The sequence below is a fragment of the Callorhinus ursinus genome, unplaced genomic scaffold (assembly GCF_003265705.2).
Source record: "Callorhinus ursinus isolate GAN/ISIS: 27379988/994484 unplaced genomic scaffold, GSC_fseal_2.0 scaffold10, whole genome shotgun sequence".
Lineage (NCBI taxonomy): Eukaryota > Metazoa > Chordata > Mammalia > Carnivora > Otariidae > Callorhinus > Callorhinus ursinus.
Window position 1 is genome coordinate 37,981,881 of NW_027397072.1, and position 26,315 is coordinate 38,008,195.

Consider the following 26,315-nt stretch of genomic DNA (forward strand, 5'->3'; position numbering starts at 1 on the left):
TTTTTATCTTCGCAACTGGGTACAAAAGATAGATAGGCATCACCTCATTTAAGAGGTGACTTACTGAAATAAGTATTGTCAGCTTTTAGAGAAGTCTCTGGGAACGCTGAATGAAGGTGCTTTTTTTCCAGCAGATTTTCCCTTTAAGACTTGCATGCTACACTAATTCAATCCACATAAAGTAGAAGTCTAACCCAGTGATTCCAGACTGTTCAAATCATAATGTACCAATTTTGCCTTATATACATTTTCTATCCTTCACAGTGCCTAATAATGTTATATGTAGCCTTTCAGAAGGCTAATTTCTTCCATTTAAACCTTGAAAATGTGAGGATCCTTTACCACTCTATCCATAATCTAGCTTAATTAAAATGTTCAGGAAGCATATCATGTTAAGTAGCTTGTAAGATCCAATAAAGGTGTTCCCTTTTAAGGACTACTAGCCTTTTAACTTCATGGCAGCCTATCAAAGTGGTTAAGACCACAGGCCCTCATTCTTATGACCTGAGCCAAAATCAAGAGTCAGTCAGTCGCTCAACTGCCTGAGTCACCCAGGTGCCTCCAAAATGATGATGATTATTTTTAATTTTTATTTATTTTTTAAAGATTTTATTTATTTATTTGACAGAGAGAGAGACAGTGAGGGCGGGAACATCAAGCAGGGGGAGTGGGAGAGGGAGAAGCAGACTCCTCACTGAGCAGGGGCTTGATCCCAGGACCCTGGGATCATGACCTGAGTCGAAGGCAGATGCCTAAAGACTGAGCCACCCAGGTGCCCGATGATTATTTTTTAAAGATTTGCTTCATTTATTTATTTTAGAGAGAGAGAGGGAGAGTGTACATGAGTAGGGGGAGGGGCAGAGGGAGAGAATCTCAAGCTGACTCCGTGCTGAGTGGAGAGGCTGATGTGGGGCTCGATGGCATGACCCTGAGATCATGACCTGAGCTGAAATCAAGTCAGCCTCTTACCCGACTGAGTCACCCAGGCACCCCCCAAATGATTATTATTTTTATTTTATTTTTTTAAAAGATTTTATTTATTTATTCATGAGAGACAGAGAAAGAGAGAGAGAGAAGCAGAGGGAGAAGCAGGCTCCCCGCCGAGCAGGGAGCCCGATGCGGGACTCAATCCCAGGACCCCGGGACCATGACCCGAGCCGAAGGCAGACGCCCAACCATCTGAGCCACCCAGGTGCCCAAATGATTATTTTTTAAAAGACTAATTTCTACTTACAGATTTAGAAGGTAGAGGATTCAGACAATTATTCTTGGCTTTTAGATAAGGCCTATAAAAGATAAAATGAGATTAATTCTTAGTACAGAAGGATCAGCAAGGCTTGGGAAGTATAGTGATTAAAATTTATTATGATTAGAATTTTAAATCATTGGAATTTCTGTATATAGTAAAATAATTCAAAATTATATGCAATAAAGTCTTATTATCCCTTTCTTAGTCCTGCTATTCTACTCCTCAGTGACCACACCACTCTTACCCATTTTTTCGTGATCCTTTCAGAGATGTCCTATGCATAAATACAGCATTCTAACAAGATTAACGAAATATGTTTTCTTCATATTTGCAAAGTTCATCCAAACATCATTCCTTGAACACTGCAATATGCCAGGTACTAGAGATACAATGTCAAGTAAGGTAATTAACAGCTTCTTTGAAAAATGTCCTTGTTTTAAGTATCTTCAGATAATGAATATTCAGGGGTGAAAAAAAGATATAATTAAAAAAACAGGAGCACATATGAAATCTAGCCAATGAGCAGAAAATGCAAAAAAGGATAGGAAAGTAGAGGAGAATTAAGAAGGATTCAATCTGCGTGGATCAGAAACAATTGCCAGACTAATAGGGACTTTGATAATGACTTGCTGTTAGTTTTCCCCATCTTGAACATAAACCCTGGAGTATTTGTTGAATAAATGAATTAGATTTATTTAATCGAGGAAATAGAGTTGAGTAAAACCCCAAAGTAAAAGGAAACAAAAATAAAGGTCAAAACTAACTTTGTAAAAATTCACTCCCTCTTCTTTCAGGAGAAAATACATCAATGTTAAGTAAGAGGGACTAATAACACTACAATGGCAAGATGTTGACAAAAGATAAAAGTGAAACAGTCAGATTCTGTCCAACTCAAGGGTAAGGGCTAAGAGAATGGCCAAAGAGGACTGTCAGGCTGGAGGATGTTGGTGTGCAGCTATGAAGGACTGACTATAACTGGCTCTCCTGCTTTAGCAAGGAAAAACAACCAAGGTCATTCAACTCCTTGGCCTTTTCTAGCCTTCACAAGAATCACTTTCCCAGGAAAAAAAGCAGGGATAAGAAAAGTTCCCAGCATTGTAGGTAATACTGTGGCCCTTCTCCCCCTTCCTTTAGAGACTGTCACAATAATAGTGCTTAAACTGCTCAGGGTTTTTTGTCATGTCTGGACCAATACACCCTTTTCTGAGTTATCATAGGATCTCAATGCAGTCTGAGTAAGGGCTATGTCTTTTTTTTTTTTTTTTTTTTTATGAGTACAAACATGGGGAGCAGGGGAGGGAGAAGCAGACTCCCCACTGAGTAGGGAGCCTGATATGAGGCTCCATCCCAGGACCCTGGGATCATGACCTGAGCCGAAGGCAGACACTTAACCAACTGAGCCACCCAGGCGCCCCAAAAGGGCTATGTTTTGAAAAGCTTTAAATTGCTAGTAGCAACAAGGGCAACAAAACTTGCATAATTGTGTGAGACAAACTCACTTGGTATTTTGGCACTTCAGTTTTCCCTTGGCTGCTAGGTACTCCTGGAGCTTTCTCTGCCGCTCTTCTGCAAAATAGGCAGGCAAACAAACAACAGAAATTTAGCTGGAGATTTTAACCAATGCGTCTATATTCTAAAAGATGGCACTTTTCTATAATAATTTTGGCTTTGGTTCATATGCTATAAAGTCCCTAACCCCACAAATTTGCCTCCAAGTTAATGTCTATATCAACAATATCATTTGTATGCCATGTCTTATACTAAGCTCTTCATACTTAAATTACTTTCTTCAATCCACACAACAATCCTATGAGGTATTTTATTGTTTGAAATCTAGAGGGTAAATGATATGACCAAGGTTACCTAGCTAAATGTAGCAAAGCTAGGATTTGAAACCAGGTTTATCCAACTCCAGAGTCCTTGCTCACAGCCACCGTTCTCAGCTACAACGTATTATGCTTTGCATGAAAAAAATCTGTTACTGGCTCATCTAAGCTGGTGAACCAGTACTGGTCTTTTCTTTAATTTAATTTTTATTTTTTTAAGTAGGCTCCATGCCCAGCGTGGATCCCAACATGAAGTTTGAACTCACGACCCTGAGATCAGGACCTGAGCTGAAATCAAGAGTCCGATGCCTAACTGATTGAGTCACCCAGGTGCCAGTTGGCCTGTTCTTATTGTGTTTTTTTTTTTTCCTGACAGGGATGATGATTTTTGTCACAAACCCTTACATGGTTTCCTTTGGGCCTAAGGACAAAATAGGCCAGGTTAGGGGGTTCGTGGCAAACATCTATTACATGGTGACTTTCTAAGCAAGGCATGTGAGGGAATGAAAATTCAGTATTTCTGTCTTCAGGAAGTTTCAATCTAGTAGTGAAAATAAAATAAGCAAACAATAATTACAATATAAGGCAAAATCTAGGTATCATAAGAAAGGGTCAAAGAAAGAATTATGGGAGTTCAGAAGTAGGGAATGAGTGAGAGGAATAGGTGGTTGGAAAAGGCTAAAATTCAATAGTGGCAAAAATAAAAAAAGACAATAGGGGTGCAGAACTACTCTTAATTTCATCTAAACCGAGTTGCTGTGTGTTTTGATATCTGGCTCTGATGCATCCCTAGGAGACAGCTTTGAGGATTATGCATTTTATGCTATGCCAGGCTATGCGGTGGAGAGCACGGGCTGAGAGACCGGGTTAGAATCCCAGCACTGTGGCTTCTAGCAAGTTAGCAAACCTCGCTGCTGCTGAACCTATAAAATGGAGACAGAAGTGCCCATCTTTAAGGGCTGTTATGTAAAGCACCTAGGACAGTGCCCAGGACCTACCGGACAGTCAACAGGTATTATTACTGAAACTATCAAAACACTGTGAGCATTTGGGAGCTGGTGACATCTGAGCTGTATTTTGAAAAGCAGCTAAGGGCTCCACGTACATTTAAGAGATCAGGGAACCCAGGACCCTCAGTTCTCGGTGCAGATCTAACCATCAACTTCCGGCGCCCCCGCCCTGCCCCCTTAGGGTCAGACCCCGCCTCTTGGACCCTGTCAAAGATCAGACGGCAGCACGGAGGACCACGCTCAGTCTCTGCCCGGAGCCAAATCTGGGTTAGGGAGCGCCTGGCTTCCTTCTGGGTGTGCGACCCGGGCAAGGGGTCTCAGGTTCTCTACCTAAACGAGATGACAATGACATCTCTTTGCAGAGCTGCTGCAGGAATTACGGGGAAGATACCCGTGAGGCATCTGCCCGGCATCTACTTTCCCCCACCCAGGGCCAGACGTCTCACTCAGGGCCAGGGCCTGGGCAGCGTTCCTTGGACTGGAAACGCCCAGGGGGAGACTGAGGCAGGCACTGGAGCGGACGGGCACCTCCCGCGAAAAGAACTGACTCGGTGGCCTCCCTTCTTCCCCGCCCTTGCTGGAGCTCCTGCAAGACGCAGGGACTCACGGTCATACTCACCGGCGGCTGCGGACGGCCGCGGTGGCACCATGACGTCTCCGCGACAGTTTTTCTTCAAAGCCCGCGCCTGAAGCTACGGCTGGGGCACAACGCGTCCGCTCGCTCTCATTGGCTCCTGTGGGTTTGAAACCCGCCAGTAGGAAGCAGGGGAGGGCGGGACAAAAGGAAATAGGCGCCTTCCGGTTGGCTCTGCCCTTCGAGCCCTCCCCGGAGACCCTTTGATTGGAAGAACGTGCAGCTCCCCGGCATTAAAGGCGGCTGCTGGGACCTGCGACAGCGTCCACCCGAGGGTCAGGCTGGTATCTTTTGAGGACCTGTGCGTGGCCGGTTGTGGAGTCGGTTACGGAAACCCGCTCGGCCGCATAGGCAGGGCCGCCTTACTCCTCTCACACCCTAAGGGTCACAGGAGCTCTGAAAAAATAAGGTAAACCCCAAATCTGATGAATTTGGGGCTCCTCACCAGCATATTAGCTCTACTTGTGAAGGTTCTCACCTTCAGTCTAAAAGCTCTAAGTTCTTCGTATTGCAGGATGGCTGCTCTTTTTGTTTTTAACTGAGGTAAAAATATACGTAACATAAGTTACCATTTTAACCAGTTTTAAGTGTGCAGTCCAATGGCATTAAGTACATTCACTATTTTGTACAACCCTCACCACCATCCAGATCCAGAACTTGTTCATGGTCCCAAATAGAAACTCTATCCCCATTAAAGGGGAACTCCCGCTTGCCGCCGCCTCTCACGCCGGAGGAAGCACCACTTCACTTTCTATGTGTGATTTTGAAACTTTAGGACCCCCATTTAAGTGGAATTGTCCAGGACTTGTCTTTTTGTAACTGGCTTATTTCACTTAGCATTAAGTCCTCAAGCTTCATCCATGTTGCAGCATGTGGCTGGATTTCCTCCCTTTCTAAGCCTGAATAATATTCCATTGTATGCTTGTACCACCTTTATCCATTCATCTGTGGATGGAAACTTGGGTTGCTTCCACCTTTTAGCTGTTGTGAATAACGCTGCTATGAACATGGGTGTACAGCTAGCTACCTGTCGGCATCTCTGCTTTCAATTCTTTGGGGTGTTTATAGAGAAGTAGTGTCGTTGGATTATATGGTATTTCTATTTTTAATTTTTGGAGGAAGTGCCATGCTGCTTTCAGGGTGGCTCCTTTTTAATGTATATTTTTTCTTTGATCTTATCAGCTGGGTATATGCCTATCTGAGAAAGGGATGATGGGGGGCATGCCCAGTCTTCCTGAGTCATTAGACACACCCCATTCCTCTTATTTCAGCCTGAAAACGTTTTCCTTCAAAGCTTGCCCCCTGTTTTAACTATTCCCTGGTTTCATGAAGAGGTCTGGGGAATGTTTCTGGTATTCTGCATGTCAGGGTTCCTCTCTCCTGGATGCTGGGGAGGTGGATAGAGAGGGACAGTATGTCTGGGTCCCTGTTTGCTGCATTTGCTTCACCAGTTGGGTACTCAGCTGGGCATGAAGCTATTACAGCAGCTCTTCACCTTGGCCTCAAGTGGGGAGTTTAGCAGAGAGCCATACTGGGGTTTCTGGATTTAGGCATTTTGACATTTACATTAATTGTATACAAATATGCTTAAAACATGACAATTGATAATTATGTTAATGAAAATTTTGGACTCTTTGTCTAGGACCACGAGTCTTCCTAATGGTTAACACTAGCAGCTGGGCAAGAGCCTTTTTGGTTAATGAGTAAGAAAGGGGCTCGTTTACAGAGAGTTTCAGAAAAGCAAATGGAGTTCTGTTGGTCTTTATAGAATCTTAGTGATTGAATGGGTTTCAGTTTTAGACATCTTGCCTGATCTGCCACCTAGTGTTAGAGTATCTACAGATCCCATTAGGTATTGCATCTTTGCAGGTATACTGCTGGTGTCAGGGAATTGCCTTACCTTATTAGAAAGTCCTGATTATTATGAAACTTTCTTTTAAATGAGCTCAAATAAGCCTCTTGCTCATTGGTCCCACTTTGAGCAACATAGGCCAGTTCTGCACCCTTTCCTACATTCTTTGGATAGTTGAGGGACTATTTTGTGGGACACAAAGTGTGGAAAGAAAGCTAGGTGGGTATAACAATTTTCAACTCATCAAACAATGTGTCCACAGTAGCTCTCCTTATTGCTTTAATGGCTTCCTATTGCTCTCAGGCTAAAGTCCTACAAGCCCCTGCAGGGCCTGGCCTTTGTCTACTTCTTCAGCTTCAGTTCATACCAGTCTTCCCTTGCTCACTATAGTTCAGTCACACTGCTTTTTTTCTTCATTTCCTTTCCATACTTTTCTTTCTGGGAACTGAACTCTTCTTCCCTTTTTTTCCTAGTTTCCCCTTCTTATTATTATTACTATAACAGCTTTGTTGAGATATTCATATACCATATAATTCATCCACTTTGAGTGTACAATTCAACTGTAGAACATTTTCATCGGGGCGCCTGGGTGGCTCAGTCATTAAGCGTCTGCCTTTGGCACAGGTCATGACCACAGGGTCCTGGGATCAAGTCCTGCATTGGACTCCCTGCTCTGCGGGAAGCCTGCTTCTCCCTCTCCCATTCCCCCTGCTTGTGTTCCCTCTCTCGCTGTGTCTCTATCAAATAAATAAATAAAATCTTAAAAAAAAAGAACATTTTCATCACCCCCTAAAGAAACTGCATACCTATTAGCAGTTACTCCCCATCATTCTTCCCTCTTCCTAGTCCCTGGAAAACACTATTCTACTTCCTATCTCTATAGATTTGCCTGTTCTAGACATTTCATATACATGGAATTATACAGTATGTGGTTTATGATGGGCTTCTTTCATTTAGTATAATATCTTCAAGGCTCATCTTTGTTGTAGCATGTGTCAGTACTTCATTCCTTTTTATGACTGGATAACATTCCATTGTATGAATATGCTATATTTTATTTACCCATTCATCAGTTGTTGGACATTTGGGTTGTTTCCACTTTTTGGCTCTTAAGTATAATGCTGCTGTGAACATCCATGTACAAGTTTTTATTGTGGACATATATTTTCAACACTCTTCACCCCTCCACCCCCCCAAAAAAGAAAAGTCTAAGATGAGATGCCTTCACTGGTGAATTCTACCAAACATTTAAAGACGAATTAATACCAATCCTTCTCAAACTCTTCCAGAAAATAGATGAGGATGGAACACTTCCAAACTCATTTTATGAGGCCAGCATTACCCTGATACCAAAACCAGACAAGGGCACTACAAGAAAACAAAATTACAGGCCAATATCCCTGATGAACACAGATACACCCCCCCCAAATACTAGCAACCTGATTTCAGCACTACATTAGAAGGATCATACACCATGATCAAGTGAGATTTATTCCAGGGATGCAAGGATGGTTCAACATCTTCAAATTAATCAATGTGATACACCTCAGTAACAAAAAGAAGTATAAAACTCATATCATCTCAATAGATGCAGAAATAACATTTGACAAAATTCAGTATCCATTAATGCTAAAAACTTAACAAACTGGGTATAGAGGTAATGTATCTCAACATTATAAAGGCTATAAATGACAAGCCCACAACTAACATCATACTCAGTAGTGAAAAGCTGAAAGCTTTTCCTCTAAGATCAGGAACAAGACAAGGATGCCTACCCTCATCATTTTTATTCAACATTGTATCAGAAGTCCTAGACAGAGCAACTGGGCATAAATAAAAGGCATCCATATCAGAAAGGAAGAAATAAAATTGTCTCTATTTGCAGATGACATGGTATTATATATAGAAAACTCTAAACTCTTAAAAAAAAACTGTTAGAAACGATAGATGAATTCAGTGAATTTGCAGCATAAAACATCAATATATATAAATCAGTTGCATTTCTATATACTAACAATGAACTATCAGAAAGATAAAGTAAGAAAACAGTTCCATTTACAATAGCATCAAAAAGAGTAAAATATTTAGGAATAAATTTAACCAAAGAGATGAAAGATCTCTACACTGAAAACTGAAAGACATTGATGAAAGAGGTAGAAGAAGACACAAATAAATGGAAAGATATCCCATATTCAGGAATTGGAAAAATTAATATTGTTAAAATGTCCACACCAACCAGAGCAATCTACAGATTCAATGCAACCCCTGTCAAAATTCCAATGGCATTTTTCACAAAAATAGAAAAAACAAAAACAATCCTAAAATTTGTATGGAATCACAAAAGATTCCAAATAGCCATAGCCATCTTGAGAAAGAAGAATAAAGCTGGAGGCATCACATTTTCTGATTTCAGACTACATTACAAAGCTGTAGTGATTAAAACAGTATGGTATTGGCATAAAAACAGACACATAGACCAATGCAACAGAATTGAGAGCCCAGAAATAAACTCATGCATACATGGCCCATTAATTTTTAAGAAAGGAGCCAAGAATATACAATGGGGAAAGGACAGTCTTTTATTTTATTTATTTATTTATTTATTTATTTATTTTAGAGAGGGAGCACCAGTGGGGAGAAGCAGATGGGGAGGGAGAGAGCGAATCTCAAACAGACTCCATTCTGAGCGTGGAGCCTGAGGTGGGGCTCAATCTCACGACCCTGAGATCATGACCTGAGGTAAAACCAAGAGTCAGGTGCTTAACCGACTGAGTCACCCAGGCACTCCTAAATAGGCTTTTTTCCAAAGAAGATATACATAGGGCCAACAGGTACATGAAAAGATGCTTAACATCACTAATCATCAGGGAAATGCAAATCAAAACCACAAGGAGATATCAACCTTACAGTTAGTGTGGCTGTCATCAAAAAGACAAGAGAAAACAAGTATTGGCAAGGATATGGAGAAAAGGGAATCCTTGTGCAGTGTTGATAGGAATGTAAATTACTGCAGCCACTATAGAAAACAATATGGAGGTTCCTCAAAAAACTAAAAATAAAACTACCATATGATCCAGGATTTCCACTTCCAGGCATATATCCAAAAGAAATGAAAACAAGATATCAAAGAGATAATCTGTATTTCCACATTTATTGCAGCATTATTTACAACAGTCAGGATATGGAAACAACCAAAGTTGTTTATCAATGGATAAAGTTGTCGGTATTTTAAATAAAACAGGATCACACTGTAAAAATGTTTATAACCTATTCTTTATACTGATTAAATACTGATTCTTTAAACAAAAATATGCACACCAAATTACAGATATCACAAAGCTAAAAGGAAGAGCCAGTATATTAAAAATTAGAATCCGGAACAACCTAGAAAGAACTGGGGCCAAATTAACAAGAATAAATTTAGCAGGGATACATTTAAAGTTTTGAAATTAGATTGAAAACTTGTAAGTATTAATTGCCTACAAACACTGAATCAACAATGTCACTTGCTTTCAAAGAGCTACTGTCACTTTCTAACAAAACCATGGTATCTAAAATAGGAAGGACAAGATCCCACGTCCAGGCTGTGCTGGTTTGACCGTATCTTGAGTACTATACTAGGTTGGCAACAATTTTATGAAAGGTATTGACAAACCAACATTGGTCAAGACTCAGGAGGATAATTTTGACAAATGTATATAGTCATAAAACACAATCAAGAATAAATATAGCTACATAAGCGTATTTTATATCTACCACAATGAAATTCTTGCTATCCCACCTTTTTCCATCACCCCCAAAAAGTTCAAATGTAGGTATTTTTAATTGTCAGAGGGGTGACAGTGGGAGGTGGGTTAGGGAAATATTTTTTTGGCTTTTTGTTTTTGTACCTTGTACTTAATGGTGGAACTTTGGCTTTACTCTCCTCAATTTGGAAACTTATATATAAGATTGTAACAAAAGAAATAGACTCCAACAAGTTCAGTGCTAAGACTGTTGAATTTCATCCTGGTGACCTTCTTACTGATTAGGCAGTGGGAGAGTTTGGACTAGAAAGTATACAATAACATTTTCAGGCTATTTCTAGAATGATTCAATATTTCATTATTAAAGACTGAGCAGCTATTATACTTTTAAAGTTTTCTTGAATGGGTATTGCTTGCTCAGTGTTCTGTACTTCTCTCTTTCTTAAAATATCAAGATACTACCTAGTTTTACTGCAGCCATACTTGGGTATGGAGACCAAAGTAAAGTTGTGGCAGCGAGAAAAAGCCAGGTGAAACAAACAGATCAAACTTTTTCCTTTTTTTCTGTGTTTTTTGTTTTGTTTTGTTTTGTTTTTTCCCGTGGTGCTCTGTATCAGTTAGGCTGAGTTCTGTTGTAAGTCATAGGAAACAAAATGACAATGGCTTAACACTATAATAATGTTTCTTGTTTTTTTTTTTTTTTTTTTAAAGTCTGGCAGTAGGTACTTAGTACAACAGTGTCATCATAGATTCTGGTTCTTTTTCTCCTGCCATTCTATCTTCTTTAGCATGTCCTTGCAAAGGTTGCAAGGTGGCTACCATAGTTCCAAACTTCACATCCTCATAGAACTTCTATCTTTTATCAGGGTAGAAAATCTTTCCCAGAAGTTGTCCCTGGCAGACTGACATTTCATTAGACAGGATTTACTCAACATGACTCAGTCATGTGAGGATAGAATGGTCAAGATTGGCTTAGATCAACCGGATTCATTCTTTGTGTCAATACATTTCCTTCTGAATGAAATCAGGGTTCTGGGGCGCCTGGGTAGCTCAGCTGGTTAAGCGTCTGCCTTTGGCTCAGGTCATGATCCCAGTGTCCTGGGATCAAGCCCCGAGTTGGGCTCCCTGCTCAGTGGGGAGTCTCCTTCTCTCTCTCCTTCTAATCCTCCCCCCCCCGTGCTCTCTCTCTCTCTCTTGCTTTGTACTCTCTCTCTCAAATAAATAAATAAAATCTTAAAAAAAAAATCAGGGTTCTGTTAGTAAGGAAGATGGGGGGTTTGGCAGTTGAATGGACAACAACAGTGTTCACCATATGCTTCTCTTCTCTTCTTTTTCTGATGTCACTTTAGGATTTTACCTGTTATAAACCTGCTAATGCCTTCCAAATCTATCTAGTTCTAACTTCTCCTGAGTTCCAGACACATTATCATCTGCTCATTGTACATCTGCAGTTGGGCATCTTGCCAGTAGCTTGAATTATGTCTAAAATGGTAATAGCCATACTTCATCCTGGAACTGAGAAGAACTCCATATTTCTACCAAAAATACTGATTAAGACACCACTGCTCCCTCATTTTCCAGTACCAGGAAATTGAGAGGCACCTTGGACTACTCCTTCTCCATTATTTCCCATATCTAATTTCAAGGTCCCTTAACTTTAACTTTTTCCAATTCAACGTATCTTGTATCCATGCTTCCCAAATGGATCCATTAGTATTGTTTTTTTAAAAATTATTAACATATAATATTTGTTTCGGGAGTATAGGTTTGTGATTCATCACTCTTACATAATACACAGCGCCCACCACAAACATACTCTCCCCAATGTCCATCACCCAGCCACCCCATCCCTGCCACCCCCCTCCACTCCAGCAACCCTCAGTTTGTTTCCTGAGATTAAGTCTCTTATGGTTTGTTTCCTTCTCTGGTTTCATCTTGTTTCATTTTTTCCTTTCTTCCCCTATGATCCTCTGCCGTGTTTCTCAAATTCCACATATCAGTGAGATCATATGAGAGTTGTCTTTCTCTGACTGACTTATTTCGTTTAGCATAATACCCTCTGGTTCCATCCACGTCATTGCAAATGGCAAGATTTCATTTTTTTGATGGCTGTATAATATTCCATTGTATATATATACCACATCCTCTTTATCCATTCATCTGTCGATGGACATCTGGGCTCTTTTTTTTTTAAAGATTTTATTTATTTATTTGACAGAGTGCGAGAGAGCACAAGCAGGGGGAGCAGGAGAAGGAGAGGGAGAAGGAGTGGGGCTCGATCCCAGGACCCTGGGATCATGACCTGAGCGGAAGGCAGACACTTAACCATCTGAGCCACCCAGGCGCCCCAGACATCTGGGCTCTTTCCACAGTTTGGCTATTGTGGACATTGCTGCTATAAACATTGGGGTGCAGGTGCCCTTTGGATTACTATATTTGTATCTTTGGGGTAAATACCCAGTAGTGCAATTGATGGGTTGTAGGGTAGCTCTATTTTCAACTTTTTGAGGAACTTCCATACTGTTTTCCCGAGTGGCAGCACCAGCATCCCACCAACAGTGTAGGAGGGTTCCCCTTTCTCTGCATCCTCACCAATATCTGTCGTTTCCTGACTTGCGAGTTTAGCCATTCTGACTGGTGTGAGATGGTATCTCATTGTGTTTTTTTAAAATTTTTTATTGTTATGTTAATCACCATACATTACATCATTAGTTTTTGATGTAGTGTTCCATGATTCATTGTTTGTGCATAACACCCAGTGCTCCACGCAGAATGTGCCCTCTTTAATACCCATCACCCCCCCACCCTCCTCCCCTCTAGAACCCTCAGTTTGTTTTTCAGAGTCCATCGTCTCTCATGGTTTGTCTCCCCCACCGACTTACTCCCCTTCATTCTTCCCCTCCTGCTATCTTCTTCTTTTTCTTTTTTCTTAACATATCTTGCATTATTTGTTTCAGAAGTACAGATCAGTGATTCAACAGTCTTGCACAATTCACAGCGCTCACCGTAGCACATACCCTACCCAATGTCTATCACCCAGCCACCCCATCCCTCCCACCCCCCACCACTCCAGCAACCCTCAGTTTGTTTCCTGAGATTAAGAATTCCTCATATCAGTGAGGTCATAGGATACATGTCTTTCTCTGATTTACTTATTTCACTCAGCATAACACCCTCCAGTTCCATCCACGTCGTTGCAAATGGCAAGATCTCATTCCTTTTGATGGCTGCATAATATTGCATTGTGTATATATACCACCTCTTCTTTATCCATTCATCTGTCGATGGACATCTTGGCTCCTTCCACAGTTTGGCTATTGTGGACATTGCTGCTATAAACATTGGGGTGCACGTACCCCTTCGGATCCCTACATTTGTATCTTTGGGGTAAATACCCCGTAGTGCAATTGCTGGATCTTATGGTAGCTCTATTTTCAACTGTTTGAGGAACCTCCATACTGTTTTCCAGAATGGCTGCACCAGCTTGCATTCCCACCAACAGTGTAGCAGGGTTCCCCTTTCTCCGCATCCCCGCCAACATCTGTCATTTCCTGACTTGTTAATTTTAGCCATTCTGACGGGTGTGAGGTGGTATCTCATTGAGGTTTTGATTTGGATTTCCCTGATGCCGAGCGACGTTGAGCACTTTTTCATGTGTCTGTTGGCCATTTGGATGTCTTCTTTGGAAAAATGTCTGTTCATGTCTTCTGCCCATTTCTTGATTGGATTATTTGTTCTTTGGCTGTTGAGTTTGATAAGTTCTTTATAGATTTTGGATACCAGTCCTTTATCTGATATGTCATTTGCAAATATCTTCTCCCATTCTGTCGGTTGTCTTTTGGTTTTATTGACTGTTTCCTTTGCTGTGCAAAAGCTTTTTATCTTGATGAAGTCCCAATAGTTCATTTTTGCCCTTGCTTCCCTTACTGTTGATGATGTGTCTAGGAAGAAGTTGCTGTGGCTGAGGTCAAAGAGGTTGCTACCTGTGTTCTCCTCAAGAATTTTGATGGATTTCTGTCTCACATTTAGGTCTTTCATCCATTTTGAGTCTATTTTTGTGTATGATATAAGGAAATGTTCCAGTTTCATTCTTCTGCATGTGGCTGTTCAGTTTTCCCAACACGATTTGTTGAAGAGACTGTCTTTTTCCCATTGGATATTCCTTCCTGCTTTGTCGAAGATTAGTTGACCATATCCATTTCTGAGTTCTATATTCTGTTCCATTGATCTATGTGTCTGTTTTTGTGCCAGTACCCCATATTGTCTTGATGATTACAGCTTTGTAATAGAGCTTGAAGTCTGGAATTGTGATGCCACCAGCTTTGGTTTTCTTTTTCAACATTCCTCTGGCTATTCGGGGTCTTTTCTGGTTCCATACACATTTTAGGATTGTTTATTCCATTTCTGTGAAAAAAAGTTAATAGTATTTTGATAAGGATTGCATTGAATGTGTAGGTTGCTCTAGGTAGCATAGACATTTAACAATATTTTTTCTTCCAGTCCATAAGCATGGAACACTTTTCCATTTCTTTGTGTCTTCCTCAATTTCTTTCATGAGTATTCTATAGTTTTCTGAGTACAGATTCTTTGCCTCTTTGGTTAGATTTATTCCTAGGTATCTTATGGTTTTGGGTGCAATTGTAAATGAGATCAACTCCTTAATTTCTCTTTCTTCTGTCTCATTTTTGGTTCATGGATCCATTAGTTTTTAATGTTCTGTATTTGTGAGTTTGTATGGCTATAAACACAAGTGTTGTACATGTGTAATGTAAGCTTTACGTGAACCTGGGAACATTATCATTCCTTTATTTTTTTTAAAGATTGATTTATTTTTATTTTGGAGAGAGAAAGAAGTTGGGTAAGAGGCAGAGGGAGAGGGAGAGAGAGAATCTCAAAGCAAGTCTCCCTGCTGAGCAGGGTGCCTGCTGTGGGGCCTAAACTCACGACCCTGAGATCATGACCTGAGCTGAAATCAAGAGTCAGATGCTTAACTGACTGAGCCACCCAGGCGTCCCTCATTCTTCATACCACTTGTGGTGCATACTGGCAAGCTAACAAAGGGGAGAGAAAAACTGTAAAACCTTGGTTTGGTTTTGTAAAGTAACACTAATTACAGTTATTTATGTGAAGTTTTATCATTTGTTCCTAATTACCATGCATTAAAATAATGATTAAGACAATAAATGTGTGTTAGATTTACTTTTTTAAAGTTTTATTCAATTATGACTTATAATAATAATGTATCAGTGCTTATTGTTGATAGTAATATAACACTGTAGTTTGATCACAACTTTTAGAACCTAGAAGGAATGTTGCTTACATTCCAGAAAAGAACATTTAGATTTACAGTTGTCTCATGGTTACCAAAATTAAGTTTATCCCATTTTAGCTAGTAAGACTTGATAGCAGGTGAAATTGACACAAGAATGCTAAAGCAAGTTTAAAAGTAGAGGAGTGAAGGATTGATTAATTATCAGCTCAAAGTATTAATATAAATTTATTATCACAATTATAGGGCTTCCAGGTACTACAAAAAGCAGGACTTGACCAAAGTGCCTTAGTATAACTAAATCAAACTCATTTAGCCTAAAAAACACTCTTTCCTATTGTTAAGGATGACTGGTCACACTCAGGGAATGCAAGGAATTGCCATAAATATAAAAATATAATTATTTTAAAATATATTTATAAATATATATGTATACATAAATAATAAATATTTATGCTTCGATTTCTTGAGGCTCAGTATTTTCATTCAAGAATTATTTTTTGGGGGTGCCTGGGTGGCTCAGTCGTTAAGCCTCTGCCTTCGGCTCGGGTCATGATCCCAGGGTCCTGGGATTGAGCCCCACATGGGACTCCCTGCTCCGCGGGAAGCCTGCTTCTCCCTCTCCCACTCCCCCTGCTTGTGTTCCCTCTCTTGCTGTGTCTCTCTCTGTCAAATAAATAAATCTTAAAAAAAAAGAATTATTTTATTAAACTGATCTCATTGATTAGCATAAAATATTGTTGAGGCAGGAAGGATGTAAGTATCATCCCCTCCATTTTGAAGATGATCAAACTGAGGTCCCAGAAACTTACAGTATTTGATTAAGGGTCCATCAGCAACTTAAAAGCAAGCAGTTGGAATAAAATCCTGGGCCTATGGCTTCTCATTTCAACTGCTGTTGTGGGTATTTAGTTTTCTAATGCCTCAGTTACTTAACCCATCTGTAATATGGGTAAGATCTTTATGGTAGCCATAGTCAGTAGCCCCAGTCCTCCCAAGATTATTATGAAGAATAATAATTAAACTGATTGGTAGTTTGCAAAGTATAGGGTGTTCTTTAAATAACAAACAACATCATATGTTAGTGTTGGTTCCATTAGACCTTGCTCACTCTCTTACAAAGAGAGTAAACATTCATTTGGAATTACAAAGGCTCAGCACATGCTCAGAAAGTGACTAAGAGTAAAGGATTTGACTCCTCCATGTACATAGTACATATGGACTGTCAACACTTCACAAGTAAGTAGACTCTAGAGTCAAGGCTGGGTTTCCAGTATCTGAAAGTCAGTGATAGAGGGTTGCCCTCTTGCCATGTGCACCAGTTTTCGTTCCTGTGTGGCAATGAACAACTTTGGCTGGGCAACTGATGTGAAGTAGTTCTTAGTGCCATGACGTTCCCAGAAGAAGAGAAGGTTGGTCTCATCTCTGATGGTTTTGGGTGTCTCAGGCATCTCCTATGATAAGGAGAACAGAGATATGTTAAAGAACAAGATTTTAGACAAAGAACTGAAGTGCAATCCCTTGACATTTGGCCTTTGTGAGGAACATAGCACTTTAGGACTCTGTAATATGATGATATAGATTCTTCATTCACTTGTTCATTCAGCAAGCATTTATTACATGCCTATTAGATGTATGGCCCAGTCTACACATAATAGTTAATTTCCTTACTTAACTGGAGAGAAATCCAGATTAGTCATGGATTGCCAATGACGGTAGTGTCTCACTATATTGTGGCAGGTAGAGTAAAAACATTGTTCTTGTCCTGCCTTCAACATAAGCAAAAGGCATTTTGCATAAAATCTGAGCACTCCAATTGAGACCTCTAAACATTTGACCGCTAAGTGTGCAGATCATATCTTTGGGAAGATAATTTATCGTTAGAGATATTTGTCTCCATATTTAAGCCAACAATTAAAAGTTTAATCCCCCCCCACCCCACACACACACCTCCAGGTATATCAGCAGCTGATTCCTTTCAATACAATTTTTGACAATTGTGATCTCTTTAGGCTGTACTATACTTGCGAGTATGAATAGAATCACAATACTTTCATGGAAAAGCGAAATTCACATTTCAACTTGAGATGCTTCTTCTGTGTTCTTTTTAATCTAAAGCAACTAATTATCCTTTTGAGGTTTCCTTGGGGTTTTCAATGTCAACAAGGAATTTAACTTCCCAAACCCATTCCTCTCCTAGTTTTTTTCCCATCTCAGTAAATATATGTTTTCCCCTCCCTCCTGTTGGTTCTATCTCTGAAATATAACCAGTTCTGTCTACTTATTTCTATCTGCCTCACCACCCCCGCTCTCATGACTATTATTATTACCTCCTAATTAGGTTCTGTGCTTTCTCCATTGTCTTCCTGCTGATCTATTCTCCATTTTAGAAACTATAAGTGAAGTTAGGACAATTCCTTGTTTGAAACCCTTTAATGGCTTTTCATTGTACCTCAAATGAAACCCAAATGCAAGGCTCTGCAAACACTAGCCTCTGCTTATCTTTCCTCCTTCTCACAGTGCCCCAGTTTTAGAGTGTTCCTTTTGATTTCTGAAGCAGGCCTTTAAACTCTTGAAGCTCTAGGTTCTAGATGCACTCAGATCCCTCTCTTTGGAATGCTCACCCTCACCTGTTTCCTTGTATCATGCTCCTTCCTATCAGCAGATCCCATCTCACAGGGAGCTCTGCTCTTGCCACTCTATGTAAAGGGCACTCTCCCATTTTTCTCTATCTCAGCACCCTGTTTATTTCTTTACAGCATCTTGTACTTTTTGCTGGTGGTTTGGCTTGTCTACTGTCTGTGTCCCCAAGAAGACCGAGTTCAATGAGGCTAAGGACTTTGGCTCACCATGGTCTACATAGCTGTTGGCACTATGTTTGAAAAAGAGAAGTCTCTCAATAAATAATGCCTGTTGAATGAATTCATGAATGAAGCTACTGCCCTAGTCTTACAGACATCACTTTTACTTCATTTGATCCAGGTAGAGAAATAATCCTACAAAATGTACCTACAAAAATCCTAGTTGGAGTTGGGGGTTTGCATTATACATTTACTAAATAAGAGTCACCTACTTATCAGTGGAGTAAACATCTAAGGCTATAGTGGGTGTGTGTGGGTCTGTATGTTTGAGGGGGAGGTGGTAGTGGAGATGGGGCTGGGATGAAGGATAATGCTGGCACCAATGAAGAGAGAGAAGCAATGGAATCAAAAGGCCAGAGTTTGAGTCTTGGCTCCCAGTTTTTTGTTTTGAGCCCATTGGCAGGTGATTAACACTCTCTGCTCCTATTTGGCTTATTTGAGTTTCTTGGAATCAGGCCCCATTGTCCTAATGCCTACCATCCCATAGGTCAGATGGTAAATGTTAGTAAGGTTCAAGATGGATGGAATAAATGGATGCCCTGGGATGGGAGGTGGCTAGGGTCAGGCATGGTATGGAAAAAGAAGGAAGAAAGCAATTTACCTTTTATTCACTCTTGCCACCTCCATTTTACTTTCTTATAGATTCTGCCTAGAATTGCCTCTGGGGATAGGTGAGAAGTAGCATGTGGGGGTAGGTGGGCAGGTGGAAACTGTGGTAGGAAGAGAAGAGGATTGTGCTACCCTGCTAGGGGTATCTGCCTATTGGAATCATTCACAAACATACGGGTTGTAAATGAAGGTAAATTGGAGACTGAGAACGACTGACCTTTAGCAATACAGGTTCATCTTCATTTTGGGCACTCACAAATAGTCTAGTTTTTGAGATTCTTAGAGTCACAGGAAGTTTAGAATCTTCTGATGTATAAGCGCCCATGTCAAATTTCGCTGGCAAAGAGAAAAGCCAAAAAGAAAGTAAATATGTTGTATTTGAATGAAATCAAGTCTTATGTAGATTGTGTGTGTGTGTGTGTGTGTGTTTGTGTGTGTGTGTGTGTGTGTGTGTTTGTAGTTAAGTCTCCAACTATGGTGTAAACACCAGAATGGAATTCCATACATCTTTGTAGCCTTCACAATGTGTGCCATATTTACTAGGCAGGTAATACTTGGTTAATGTCTTTAGAATTTTCTTTTTTTATTGTTATGTTAATCACCATACATTACATCATTAGTTTTTGATGTAGTGTTCCATGATTCATTGTTTGTGATTGTCTTTAGAATTTTCTATGTTGAATGAATGCTTGGGGGCTATTTGTTGAATGTCTTGTAATTACATTAATGGGATAAGACCCTTCAACTGGTGAGCTCATGAGTTCATAATAACCTAAAATGGAGGGGTTTAGGGAAGCTGATATACTCATGTTGCTAGTGATAGTGAAAAGTAGTTGTTTTCCTTAGAGAATAATGCTTAATAAGAACTGTATAATTATTTATCCCTAGGAACCCAGGAGTTCCATTTTTGGGGTATGATCCAAAGAAATAACCTCATAGGGAAAAAATTATATATACAAACTCTATTGCAAAATAGTTACTTGGAGCAAACCCAAGGGACCAGCAAATCAACATGATTGAATATTCTAGTGCCATTAAACATGGCAAATATATATGCTATTTCAATATGTGGGGAAATTATGTGACATAATATTAAGTAGGAAAATACAGCACAAAATAATTTGTAAATGTCATGGAGTGGAAAGCATGTTATCCGAAGTATGTCCAATCAGAAAGAGCCCTGTTTGCAAAGTAGCCTCTTTGGAGTTCTGAAACTAATTTTGTATACTGAAGACATGTCCTGAAGCTAAAATATGTATACCATAGAAATTAAATTTGTGTGACAAAATGTCTTGGACACTAAATTTCATCCTCCAGAACATATTCTCAGCTTATTGGATGTTTTGCTTCACAACTATGTTATCAAAGATAAGATTCTTTCTAGTTTGGTGTTATTTGTAAGTTTGAACAGTAAGCTTTCTAATGGAGAGTGATTGCTCCTTTTTGGCTTCTTGGGTAAATCTGGGTAAGTCATTTAATATTTCTGAGAGTCAGTTTCCTCATCTTTAAAACCAAGGATAAGAATATCTGAGTGAACCAAAGGAGATACTTCATCAGAAAGCTTTATACTCGGTGCTCTCAAAGATAGGAAACTTCTCTCTTGTGGAGCTTCCTGATTTGACTGAAGCTCCTGTCCTTGCCCAGAATTTTACTGGGGGTGTTGTGCTTCATCCTATTCTAGAAGAATTGTGCAAAGCTAGGAATCTAGAGAGGTTTATATTTTGAAAGCAGAAAGTTTGAAAGAAATACAAAAATAAGAGGAGGGGAGGATGACAGAGCTGTCCACTTACCTGCATCTTCCAGATTCTGCAATGCAGCAGCCATGAGGTAATTTCCCCCTGTTTGTTGAATTATACTTTGATTGAGGTTGTCATTCAGGATGAATTGGGATTTGATGATCCTCATATAGTTGTATTTTTCATTGCTATGGAAGCTGTATGCTACTGATCTGGGCTTCATGATTTCTAAAACCATTATCACAAGCTCAGATTAATGTCTATGGTATAAACACAGAAGCTATATGTGCTCTAATACAAGCAGCAAAAGTAGCTATGGAAGGAACATTAGGAATATTTTAATCCAGGTGAAGAAACTGAGCGAGAAGAGAAGTCACCCAGTCAGCAGAAGTGGTTTCTAGGATTATCCCCATGGTTGCTTATTTCTTTTTAAACTTCAATTTCTCAGACAGTAATTTTTTTAAAAAAGAGATTATTTGTTAAATATTTCATTTTGGTTGTTTGGAGGTTTCTAAGAAAATAGGAAGACTGCTAGCATTCACTATCTACATTTTTCAAATGAATACACTGAGAAAAAAATGAATATATTAAGACCATATATGTCACTGAGGATGCAGGTCTAAATGTCTACTCCGCTTTCTGGACAGTGGTATATATCAACAGCTTCACAAATCCTCATGTTTCTGAGTAATTTTTATGTCTAGGAATCTATTCTAAGGAAATAGTGATAAAAGTGAAGATATGATATGGATGTTATTGATATGGATGTTCATTATTATATTACTTACAATGTTGAAAAACTGGTACCCTAGAATGCCCTTGATATATTGCTAAGTGAAAAAAGCAGAATATAAAATTGTATATAATATAATCCTAATAATGTTTGTTTATATGTGTGTATGTACATGAAAAAGACTTTAAGTTGCTGATTGACCCTTAATCAAATACTTAAGTATTTTCTCTAGTCTTGGCAGTGGCAAAACTCTTAGTGTTTTTATTTTCTTTTTTACATTTTCTTGTATCTTCCTATTTTCTAGGTGAATGTGTATTAGTGTTTACCTGTTACCTTAAAAAGCTATTATTTAAAAAATATTTGGTTTATGTTTCATGTAGAGGCTTATACAGTAGCAGCATGGGAGAATAATCCTGACTGTTAAAATCAGAACTGAATTTGGTTTAAAGCTCTCCCACTTATACACTATGTGACTTATCTAACTGACCTTAGTTTCCTCCTATGTAAAATGAGAATGTAAGATTGTTGTGAAGTGTAGAGATAATGTAGCCATTAATAAACTAGCAGTGTTGGTAGTATTAACAAAGGTAGTAGTAGTAGTAGGAGGAGGAGGCTGAAGAATAACAATACCTAACATTTATTGGGTATTTATGTACTAGGCGTTATGCTAGTCCAGGAGCTTACAAGTATTGACTCATTTAATCTTCACAACAAGTGGGGACTCTGATTATCTCCATTTTACAGTAGAGGAAACTGAAGCACAGAAAGGTTAAGTAACTTACCCAAAGGGGCATAGTTCTTATCTGGAGGAATATAGCTTGTAAGTAGCCACCCGCTAACAGTATGTAACTGCTTTCTGCCATAAGGATAAAAGTCACATGACCTTTATAATATGGCCACAAAATGAGCCCATGAGGAAGTATTCTGTAGACTCAGGCCACTGCTCCTCTCTCCCCACTGGAGAAGGATAAAAATTAATTTTCCTTCCTTATAGTTACTAGACTGATGCCTGGTTGCCCTCTTGTTCCTCTGATTCTAGGCTTTATTTTCTCCTGTGCTCTGTTGTCTCCATTTGCTTAAAAATGGAAAACTAAGGTATTATTTGCACTTGACCTCTTACCTTCTTCTGCATCATTGGTAAAGCCATCCAGGTCATCATCAGTGATGAATTGATTTAAACTCAACCGTCTCTTCTTCAGAACTTTCCCATTGGCTGCCACCACCACCACATTCTCCTTGAAGGTAAGCTGAGATGTCTTTGAGGTTTTGGAGGTACTCAGAGACATGCAGTCCTCATAAAGTGGGTCATAGCTCACATCATAGAAGGATTTCTAGGAGGAAGGAAAATGGAAGCTGAGGGACTGCATATGGTCATAGAATGAGATCCCTTTCAGTAGAAGTTTTATCCAATAGATTTAGTGAGAAGGATCTCTATTTCATCAATCTTCTCTTCCCCATTCCCTCTCCTCTCCCCCATCCTCCCATCTTTCCCTCCCTCCCTCCCACCTTTCCCTTGAAAAATCTGTTGAGCATGGAGAATGTCATCCACTATTAGTGTAGAGAGGCAGTTGGTCTCACTTATGATGAAGAAATGTATGTGTCTGAACCTCTAGTGAGGGTGAAACAAAAGCTTCTAGGATTCAAGCTATTGCTGTTTTCTCCTGGTAGAGAAAATACTGTGTAAGAATAGCAATCTTATATGTGGAATTTAAGAAACAAGGCAGAGGATCATAGGGGAAGAGAGGAAAAAATGAAACAAGACAAAACCAGAAAGGAAGACAATCCATAAGAGACTCTTAATCTTAGGAAACAAACTGAGGGTTGCTGGAGGAGAGGGGGGTGAAAGGATGGGGTCACTGGGTGATGGACACTGGGGAGGGTATGTGTTGTAATGAACACTGGGTATTATATAAGACTGATGAATCACAGACCTGTACCCCTGAAACTAATAATACATTGGATATTAATAAAAAAAAGAATAGCAATCCCGTAAGAATTACAGTCATTTGCTTACCTGATTCAGAGAGAGATGGTCAATTTCAGAACTGTATTCTTCATTTTCACTGTCAAACAAGATAATGAGAATGTAATTCTGTTTGTTACATAACTGCAGTCACTGGGCAACGTATTTTAATGACCACATTAGCTTTGGGTAACACACACACAGTCATTACTGTCATCTTTGAAAATTAAGGACTTCTATACATATACATACATATATGCAGTAATTTGTGCCTCACTAATTTGGAATTAGTAAGCATCAGGACAGGTCTTGAACTTTACCTGTGCTTTATCTCTAAAAATGGGGCTTGGCTAACAAATTGAAGAGTTGTAGTTGAATTTCAGGGAAAAATGTTAACCTCCTCAAGAGAGAAATGCTTTTGAAGCACCTCATTTTATTTATTTATTTATTTATTTAAAGATTTTATTTATTTATTTGACAGAGAGACACGGAGAGAGAAGGAACACAAGCAGGGGGAGTGGGAGAGGGAGAATCAGGCTTCCTGCCGAGCAGGGAGCCCGATGCGGGGCTCAATCCCAGGACCCTGGGATCATGACCAGAGCCAAAGGCAGATGCTTAACGACTGGGCCGCCCAGGCGTCCCTGAAGCATCTCATTTTAGTTTTAAGCAAATACGTCATATGTTGTACATTGCTTCCATGTATTCACTAAAACAGATTTAATAATTTATACTTGGGAACTATCCAGCAACATTTTGATAGCCTAGTTTCTGTTAGCATATATTGATAGGTAATGGGAATACCATGTTTGTTTAAACTATCCTATAATTTTTAATTTTATTCATTTACCCTTCTCTTATGTCTGAATGAGGTTTGACTGTGTATGTGCATTCACATGCTCAAATTGCTGTGGAGCCATTACCTCTTCCAGATTGAGATCCAGAAGTTTTCCTGAGAATGGTTTCTCTCTCTGACAGTCCATTAAAAACCCATTACGGTATCAGAGCATGTGAACCTGACTGAGGCTGTGTCTAAGTAGATGTTGAAATTCACTAGGACTCAGGAGACTACAGAAATAATTTTTCTAAAATGGCTGTCTCCCTGCCAGTGTCCTCTCAGTGTAACATGCTAGATGCTTACTTTTTCTGGATCTTTGCTGAACCTGCCCTGACTTCAGAGGTAGGACACATCTCTATACCTCTGCCAGTCTGGCTCCGTGCTAGTTACCCTAACTCCTAGATCGATTTTAACGTACCTTGATCCCCTCATTAAATCGAAAGAGATAGAATTGATTTCCTACCTGTAACAATTCTTCAGGTCTTCAAAAAGGTCAGGAACTTTGGCCATCTTGACTTCTGCAACAGAGAACACCGGTGGCTGTCAGCCTAGCCAGCCACTGAACCAAATGCCGGCAAAGGGAATCACCTCAGCTTTGTGCTTCTTGAGAAGCTTAATGAATGACTTAGCCCATACTCAGCATTTTCCCCATTCTTCTTTTCACTCCCTTGAGTTATTTGCATATGTATCTGCCTCCTCTCCTAGATTGTGAACTTCTTTTAGAACTTTGGTATTCCTTATGTGCCCAACCCAATGCATTGTACACAGTAGGCATTCAATGAAAGCTTGGATAAATTAAAGAAAAACCCCCACAAGAATGAGGTATTTGCCTTATATAGACGCAAGAGAGAGACAAATTTGGAAATTTCTAGTTTTCTCCTAATAGCTTTAGTAGTAGAGGGGAGGCTCGGCTGCACCCGCCAATGCCCTCATGTGAAACCGGTTCTGTCCCTCAGTTCCCCATCAGCAGAAAGAATTATTTTCTGAAATCTGACTGTGATTCTAACTCACACACCAAACCACGGACAGACAAGAAAGGAAGGAAGAGGTTTGTACTTCCGAGAAGGCGGTTTGAGAGACAATGGCCAAGAAGAAATGCAAAATATATTTTAAAAGTCAAAGATGTGATAAGGACAATACCTTTGCTGGCTCAGGCGCCAATGAGATGACTCCCTCTCTGTCTGCAGACTTAGCCCTAGTCAGGCTACTTAGCCTTTTGTCTTCTTGGGGTAGGCGTGGTCTGTGTGCGTCACGGGGAATTTACAGGGAAGAATTAATGTTTTTTTATGTTCCTTTAACCGGAAACTGGCCAAATAATGACAGATTACATACTTGATAATAGTGTTGTTTGCAAAGAATCCAGGAGTTTCTAACTTGGCTCATTTGTCTATGGCTTTGCTCTAAACAATTATAAACATGTAGTCTTAGAAAAAGGGAAGGAGGGCAGGAAATGTAACTTTCTAAAAACATATGGTAGGGAGGAAGGGAGAACTCCTAAAATCAGAATTCTAGATGGCTGGAGTTGGAGAGGAGCTTAGGAACTGTAGTTTGTGTTTTAGCATAATTTGTTTTTTGTACCCCGGGGGCTGAGTATGAATTGATGGAACGCTTGGCAGCCCCTGGCAAATAAGGGTTGGCTATGAGGGAAGATGATCCATCTTTTCTGAAGAGGGACATTTGTTGAATAGGCATAAATTACTCTGAGTATGGTGAGACAACCTCCTGGTTAGGGCCCAGTAGGGGAGAGAGAAGTGATAATCCTCTTACTCCTCTGAATACTGTTAACCCATTTCCTACAGAAGTGACAGGGCTTTAGGAGAGAGCTTCCTGCTCTGGCCATGTTACAGCAAAGTGGCCCTCTCTCAGGGCCCAGAGGGAAGTCTGGTCTTTTTTAGAATAAACCTAAGGTGTGTGAGCTGTAGACTCAAGGAAATATGGGCAAGGCCCTGGCCAAAAGCTGGAAGCTGGATTTGAGAATAGAGGTTAAGGGAA

General features: G+C 39.8%; 2 protein-coding genes across 4 annotated transcripts in view; both read right to left on the bottom strand.

Moving 5' to 3' along the window:
* The window catches only part of CKAP2L (cytoskeleton associated protein 2 like), a 31,086-nt gene extending 26,302 nt beyond the window's left edge, over positions 1 to 4,784 (bottom strand). For both annotated transcript variants that reach the window (XR_003207329.2, XM_025868204.2), the window contains exons 1-3: positions 4,705 to 4,784; positions 2,749 to 2,815; positions 1,235 to 1,286 (exon numbers count right to left, since the gene is read on the bottom strand). Coding sequence is in view for 1 of the 2 variants with exons in the window: in XM_025868204.2 (XP_025723989.1) it covers positions 1,235 to 1,286; positions 2,749 to 2,815; positions 4,705 to 4,735 (150 nt within the window). In the remaining variant the exon portion in view is untranslated. The remainder of the gene's footprint in view (positions 1 to 1,234; positions 1,287 to 2,748; positions 2,816 to 4,704) is intronic.
* A 10,723-nt stretch (positions 4,785 to 15,507) lies between these two features.
* Positions 15,508 to 25,528, bottom strand: IL1A (interleukin 1 alpha). 2 transcript variants are annotated; one of them, XM_025867618.2, is made up of 7 exons: positions 25,464 to 25,528; positions 24,787 to 24,841; positions 23,540 to 23,588; positions 22,646 to 22,856; positions 20,847 to 21,020; positions 19,274 to 19,392; positions 15,508 to 17,040 (listed from the first exon to the last, which is right to left on the bottom strand). In XM_025867618.2, the coding sequence occupies exons 2-7, from the start codon at positions 24,831 to 24,833 to the stop codon at positions 16,843 to 16,845; spliced, it is 798 nt and encodes a 265-aa protein (XP_025723403.1). In that variant the 5' UTR covers positions 24,834 to 24,841; positions 25,464 to 25,528; the 3' UTR covers positions 15,508 to 16,842. The 2 variants fall into 2 exon arrangements, with proteins under 2 accessions (XP_025723403.1, XP_073753510.1); XM_073897409.1 differs by lacking the exon at positions 19,274 to 19,392 and having other exon boundaries at positions 16,898 to 17,040.
* Between the last annotated feature and the right edge of the window lie 787 nt (positions 25,529 to 26,315).